Source organism: Cucumis melo, chromosome 9 (assembly GCF_025177605.1).
Source record: "Cucumis melo cultivar AY chromosome 9, USDA_Cmelo_AY_1.0, whole genome shotgun sequence".
Classification (NCBI taxonomy): domain Eukaryota; kingdom Viridiplantae; phylum Streptophyta; class Magnoliopsida; order Cucurbitales; family Cucurbitaceae; genus Cucumis; species Cucumis melo.
Window position 1 is genome coordinate 7,538,659 of NC_066865.1, and position 7,955 is coordinate 7,546,613.

General features: G+C 37.5%; 1 protein-coding gene across 1 annotated transcript; it reads left to right on the forward strand.

Annotated features, from left to right (window-relative positions):
- Positions 1-2,575: 2,575 nt before the first annotated feature.
- Positions 2,576-3,064, forward strand: LOC127150836 (uncharacterized). The gene has a single exon (XM_051089525.1). The coding sequence runs from the start codon at positions 2,576-2,578 to the stop codon at positions 3,062-3,064; it is 489 nt and encodes a 162-aa protein (XP_050945482.1).
- Positions 3,065-7,955: the final 4,891 nt, after the last annotated feature.

Consider the following 7,955-nt stretch of genomic DNA (forward strand, 5'->3'; position numbering starts at 1 on the left):
GCATGATTTTGATGTAATTCTAGGTATGGATTGGCTAGCTGCTAATCATGCTAGTATAGATTCTTCCCATAAGAAGGTTATGTTTAATCCTCCTACAAGACTCAGCTTTAAGTTTAAAGGGGTAGGAACAGTAATGTTACCCAAAGTGATCTCAGCTATGAAAGCTAGCAAGCTGCTTAACCAGGGTACTTGGAGTATCTTGGCCAGTGGATACTAAAGAGGTTAATGTTTCCTTGTCATCAGAACCTATGGTGAGGGATTATACAGACGTTTTTTCCAAAGAACTTCCAGGATTACCCCTTCATAGGGAGACTGATTTTGCTATTGAGCTGGAACTTTGTACTGTTTCTATATCTAAAGCTCCATACATAATGGCCCCAGCAGAGTTGAAAGAGCTAAAAGTGCAGTTAAAGGAGTTGCTTGACAAAGGCTTCATTCGATCGACTGTGTCACCTTGGGGTGCACCGATTTTGTTTGTTAAAACGAAAGATGGGTCGATGTGCTTATGTATTGACTACAGAGAGTTGAATGAGGTAACTGTTAAGAACAAGTACCCCTTGCCCAAGATTGATAATCTGTTTGACCAGTTGTAGGGAGCTACAGTGTTATCTAAAATCGACCTTCGATCAGGATACCATCAGTTGAGGATTAAGGATAGTGATATACCGAAAAAAAAAGCATTCCGTTCGAGATATGAGCATTATGAGTTCATTGTGATATCCTTTGGACTGACTAATGCTCCAGCAGTGTTTATGGATTTAATGAACAGAGTGTTTAAGGATTTCTTAAACACTTTTGTGATTGTATTCATTGATGATATCTTAGTGAAATCTAAGAAAGAGGCAAGGCATGAGGAGCATTTGCGTTTGGTTCTGGAGACCCTTCGAACCAATAAACTATATGCAAAGTTTTCAAAATGTGAGTTTTGGTTGAAGCATGTATCTTTTCTAGGCCATGTGGTTTCTAAAGATGGTGTTTCTGTGGATCCAGCTAAGATAGAAGTTGTTACCAGTTGGCCCCGACCTTCCATAGTTAGTGAAATTCGTAGCTTTCTGGGTTTAGCAGGCTATTACCAAAAGTTTGTGGAGGACTTCTATTTGTTTGGAGCAAGGCCTGTAAGAATAGTTTTCAAATCCTTAAACAGAAGCTCGTTACTGTACCCGTTCTTACTGTACCTAATGGTTCAGGGAGTATTGTGATTTATAGTGATGCTTCTAAGAAAGGTTCGGTTGTGTTCTGATGCAGCAAGATAAGGTAGTCGCTTATACTTCTTGTCAGTTGAAGAGTCGTGAGCAAAACTACCCTACCCATGATTTAGAGTTGGCGGCATTAGTTTTTTCACTGAAGATATGAAGACATTATTTGTATGGTGAAAAGATACAGATTTTTACTGACCATAAGAGCTTGAAATACTTCTTCACTCAGAAGGAGTTGAATATGAGACAGCGAAGATGGCTCGAGTTAGTAAAGGATTACAATTGTAAGATATTGTACCACCCAAGTAAGGCGAATGTAGTAATTGATGCCCTTAGTAGAAAGGTATCATATTCAGCAGCACTCATTACCAAAAGGCCCCTTTACATCGAGATCTTGAAAGAGCTGAGATTGCAATATCAATAGGTGCAGTCACCTCACAGTTAACTTTATTGTCAGTGCAGCCGACCTTGAGACAAAAGATTATTGTTGCTCAGCGTAATGATCCTTATTTAGTTGAGAAGCGTCGCACATTTAAAGCAGGGCAAGCTGATGGATTCTCCTTATCCTCTAGATGGACTTTTGTTTGAGAGACGTTTGTATGTGCTAGAAGACAGTGCAGTTAAGGCAAAATTATTAGCTGAGGCTCATAGCTCCCCATTTTCCATGCACCCAGGTAGCACAAAAATGTATTAAGATCTGAAACGAGTTTGTTGGTGGCATAAATTAAAGAGAGAGGTGACAGAATTTGTCAGTAAATGCTTGGTGTGCCAGCAGGTTAAAGCACCAAGACAAAAACCAGCAGGTTTATTACAACCTTTGAGTGTGCCAAAATGGAAGTGGGAGAATGTGTCTATGGATATCATTACAGGATTGCCTAGAACTTTGAAGGATTTTACCGTGATTTGGGTTGTTGTTGACAGGAAAATCCACTTATACTGCTAGTAAGTGAGCATATTTGTACTTGACTGAGATTATGAGACTGCATAGGGTACCCGTATCGATTGTTTTTGATAGAGATGCCCGTTTCACTTCTAAGTTCTAGAAGAGACTCCAGGCTACCATGAGCACGAGGTTAGATTTCAGTACGACTTTTCACCTTTAGACTGATGGTCATACTGAGCGTTTGAACCAAGTTTTAGAGGATATGTTGTGAGCTTGTGCATTAGAGTTTCTAGATAGTTGGGATTCTCACTTACATTTGATGGAGTTTTCTTATAACAACAGTTTTCAGGCTATCATTAGCATGGCACCATTTGAAGCTTTGTATGGAAAATGTTTCAGATCTCCTGTTTGTTGAGAAGAGGTTGGTGAACATAGATTAATAGGTCCTAAGTTAGTTCAATCTACTAATGAAGCGATACAAAAAATTAAAGCATGTATGCAAGCAGCACAAAGTAGACATAAAAGTTACGCTGATGTGAGACGAAAGGATCTTGAGTATAATGTAGGAGGCAAAGTGTTCTTAAAAGTAGCACCTCTGAAAGGTGTTTTACGATTTGAAAAGAAAGGGAAGTTGAGTCCTCGTTTTGTTGGATCGTTTGAGATTTTGGAGCAAATTGGCCTTGTGGCATATTGTTTGGCGTTGCCGCCATCACTCTCTGTTGTTCATGACATACTTCATGTTTTGATGTTGAGAAAGTACGTGACAGATCCATCTCATGTAGTGGATTACGAGCCATTAGAGATTGATGAAAGTTTGAGCTATACAGAACAACCAGTCGAGATATTGGCTAGAGAGGTAAAGATGCTGAGAAATATATGGACTCCTTTAGTTAAAGTCTTATGGCAGAATCACAAAGTTGAAGAGGCTACGAGGGAAAGAGAAGATGACATGAGAGCTCGCTACCTAGAGTTGTTCGAGAAATAGAACTTTCAAGGACGAAAGTTTCTTAAGGAGAGAAGAATGTAACGCCCAAAAAATTTTGAGGTAAATTTCTTAACACTTTTACCCTAAATTTTGAAGATTTTATTTTTATGGGGTGTTATATTATTTGGGTTGGTGAGAAAAAAAAAGAAAAGAAAAGGAAAATGGAGAATATAAGTTTTATAATAATATAATATAATATAATATAAATTATATTATTATTATTATTATTATTATTATTATTTCATTTTTTTAAAAACCTAAAATAGGGCCTTCTTCTTTGTCGTAGTGCAGCCGCCCCCCACCTTCTTCTTCTCCTTCACGAATTGTTGCCGCCCCATCCCATCTCCTCACTTCTCCACCGAACGTCGCTGTCAGCCCCTCTTCTCCGACGACCACCCACCCGGCACCGTCTGCCACATCTCCGCCCGTAAGGCTTAGTCTCATCTGCTTCTGCCTTCAACCAACACCTTCAGCTAAACGTCGTCAGCCACTTCGTGCGGTGTCGTCGAGTTTTGAAGCGTCCGTACAACTCTGGCATCGTCACGTCTCAGGTAACCGCCAATCCCTTTATTCTTCTTCATTCTGTCAATTCATAGCTAACATCGTCCTCTCTTTGTGCACAACAGCACTTGGTTAATCGTGTTCGAAGCCCAAATTTGAGTCGCTGCCTTTGCCTTGCTGTGAGTCATTATGAGTTCTCTTGTCAATTTTGATGTGCGTTTAGATGGGCTTTGTTTATCCATTAACATTTGGTTAGGGGTAATGAAGTTAATTAGTTTTGGAATTTATTTAGAGTTTCTTAAAGGGACCAACTGAAGATTTTTACAGCAGATTGTAGACCTTGCTGTCAAGGAGCGATTTGGTTTCAAACTTAATTTGGGAAGCTGAATTGGAAAATCTAGTTGGTGATATATAATAATTTTATTAACTTCTTATCTTTTTATATGTTTAGGATTAGTTCATTTGCAAAATTTACCTTTCAACCAAGGATTTTAGCTAAGCTCGAGGTAAGGGATTCCTACTACTGGACTCTATTTGAAATTTAGAATGCAGTGACTGATATGAAATTTAGATTATATTGACTGTACTGGACTGAATGATGTGCGTTTGTATAGAGAGCATTAATAGTATATGCCTTGATTGATTTTATGCGATCTAACTGTTATGCACAGCTCGTAATTTGTGTTTAGGGTGTCATGTGTAGTCTATGCATACTGAAGGGTTGTGCTATTGATGGAGTTTGAATGTTTGGGCTCTTATGTGTAAATTGCTTTGACTGATGGGTCGTGCTGTTGACTGAATATAGATGATGGGAATTTGATATAGATGATGGAGATTTGTCTGTTATATGTAACTTGGTTGTATTGATGGGTCGTGCTGTTACTTGAATATAGATGATGATCAGTATCAGGTGTACTTACATATTGATGGTTTGTACTCTGGAATGGAATTTGATTTCTAACTGTGATGTATAGTTTAGTTGCATATATTGGCTAAGGGCACTATGACTATACTTAGATTGCTTGACTGATTATGCATAGAGACTGAACCATTAATTGAGATGTTTCGTATATGACTGTCATGGATTGTTTAGACTACACCTAGGGTAACTATTAGCTTTATCTATGGGGTGCGTACTTTGCAAGCATGGTGTCCTATGGGATCACCACATGTTGTGTATCCTTCAGGATCACTAGACTGATATGTGTATACGATGGGATCACTAGACTGATATGTGCATCCCACGGGATCACTAGACTGTTATGTTGCAGGGTACCCCTTAATAGGAAGCTAACCGTTATTTTTCCCTAACGGGACCAGTAGTGGATTCCTTACTAGGTATATTTTATACTCACCCTTTTTATGTTTAACTTTTTCAGGTAAAGGTAACATGTGAGCCACATTGGCGAGGGGGAAAGAAGGATTCGTGAATGCCATACGGGGATGTCTAATTTAATATTGGCTAAGGGCACTGTGACTATACTTAGATTGCTTGACTGATTATGCATAGAGACTGAACCATTAGTTGAGATGTTTCATATATGATTGTCATGGATTGTTTAGACTGCACCTAGGGGTAATTATTAGCTTTATCTATGGGGTAGCGTACTTTGCAGGCATGGTATCCTATGGGATCACCACATGTTGTGTATCCTTTGGGATCACTAGACTAATATGTGTATCCGACGGGATCACTAGACTGATATGTGCATCCCACAGGATCACTAGACTGTTATGTTGCAGAGTACCCCTTAATAGGAAGCTAACCATTATTTTTCCCTAACGGGACCAGTAGTGGATTTCTTACTGGATATATTTTATACTCACCCTTTTTATGTTTAACTTTTTCAAGTAAAAGTAACATGCGAGGCATACCGACAAGAGGCAAGAAGGATTCGTGAATGCCATACGTGGATGTCTAATTTAATGCTTTCGCTAGACGTTTCTTTTCTTTTTGTTTTGTTTTGTCCTCTTAATTTATTTTGAGGATGGAATGAGTCAAATTTTAGTATATTTAATTGTTTTGTTTGATAGTTTCCTAGGCAGTTATGTAAACCTTTGAATTTTGTTTTAAATAGGGCCCGAAAACAGTTTTTCTATAGTTTTGGATGTTATTTGAATTTAAACAGGATTTATGAAACTACGTTTTGTTTTGGTGATGTGTCTTGGTAGTAAAGTAATGACCTCGGCTTAGTCTGAAAAGTTGGGTCGTTACAAAATACACAATTCTTATAGTGATTCTTAAAAGTTCAAAACGAAAAAAAAAACTTTAAATTCTTACAAACAACAAAAAACAAAAACGACATTCATATTAAAATATAAATTCTTAAATCGATGTAAACAGTAATCAAAATCTTCAACGATTTTCATAACCAAAGACAAGATAACTTACAATAATACCTACATATTCTAAACATTCTATCTTCACGCCGAAATATATAATTTTGAACAAAATTTTATAATCAACTAAATAGTTCAAAGAAAAAACAGTATTTAGAATAATCACTGAAACCAAAATCAGTAAGACGATATTAACAGAGCAATATAGACGATTTTGATTGTCCAAGATGACAAGAAAAAATTACGAAAAAGGCAAAGATTGATCGAGATGAAAGATATATAAAAGACGAGATGAATAACTCGAAAACGACGATCGTGAAAAAATCGGGAAGAAGAAGAACATCATATTTGAAAGATCGTTATAAAAGATTAAGGACAAATAAGGAATTCTGAAAAAATAATTTGTCTTAATAGGATTGTTATACGATCCGTAAATAGTTTACAGTTTTGTTACATTTATGTAAGTTTCCCTATAAATAAACCAATTAACAATTAAATAATGTTAGATATAAATAAGAATAAACAAATAATAATTATTTAATTTGTATTTACAATTATTTCAAACAAATAAGATTAAGTGATTAGTTAAATAAATAATACAACTAATTAATATATCGAAGATTTAGTAAATATAATCATGCAACTAATAAATTTATTAAAGATAGATATTTTTAAAATTTAATAGGATATGTAATGTTGATTTCAAAATTTAAAAAAATTGAGGAAAAGTCTGTTAAAATCTCAAACTTATTTCCATAGTTATGCTCAAATTTCATAATCAGCAGACAAAAATATGTGCAAATATTTCATACTTTTTTATCCATGTACTTTGTTATAGTTAGAATCAACCATTGTAAATTTGAGATACAATGAATTAAAACAAAAGATATATGAAATACGTTACATTTGATCCATATGATATACACCAAACTATGGGCAAAACAAGACTATTAAAAAAATCCTGCATGTGCCTATTGTCACAATCGTAACTTCTCAACACGATTGTGCGGCACTTGCTTAGCTCAATCAGCAAGTTAGCCGTTCAAAAATCGGAATCCGCGGTCAAACTCGCGGTATGACGTAGCCTCCCTTCCCGTTCTTGGAAAAATGTTTTTTTATAAAACGGGAGAGAGAAAGTAAATAGTTGAAAACGTCATAAAGAAAGCATTGAAGACTGTCAATTGCAAGAAAAATAACTCAGCATGCAAAGAGTGCGACAAGGCTTGGGCGGGGGTCGGACTTAGTCATGTACCCCCTATAGTACATATTGAGAATTTTGGCCTTGGCAGGCTTGCATATGAAAAAGCCGAAATGTCACACTATGACTCGGCGACACCTAAACGAAAGAATTAACCTAAACTACTTTCAAGACATAAAGATAAAGTGATTTGGGGGTATTCGGGCATACGACCATCGGTAAATAATACCATGGACAATTATGCCCTTGACATTCTCCCCCACCTAAATGGTTGACGTCCCCGTCAACTGGCGAAGCTTGAAATCTTCTATCTTCTGCTTCCACGCTTCAAGATCTTCGACACGTTCCCAGCTGGTCTCCTCCACAGGAAGGTTCTTCCACTTTACCAGATACTCATGGATCCTTCGTGCGGGTCTTCTGCCCCTCCTTACTCGCTCGGCCAGAATTTCTTCAACATCTTTGTCTTCCTTCTGACTAAGGTCGATAGTTGGGCGAGTTACGACATTCCGCTGCAGGTCTTCTGTGTCTTGGTGGTACGGCTTCAGGTTGCTAACATAAATTACTGGGTAGATTTTCATCCATGTGGGCAACGCTACTCTGTAAGAAGTATTCCCTACCTTTTTCAGCACTTCAACTGGTCCTTCGTACTTCCTGACGAGACGTTGGTCTTTACGTCCTCGAAACCTGACTTGCTCTGGTCGTAGTTTGATGAGTACCTGGTCTCCCGCTCGAAACTCAAGGGGCCGTCGCTTCTTATCTGCCCACTTCTTCATCCGCTTCGATGCTTTTTCTAAGTACGCTCGGGCGATGTCATTTGTCTGTCTCCACTCCTTCGTGAAATTGAGGGCTTGA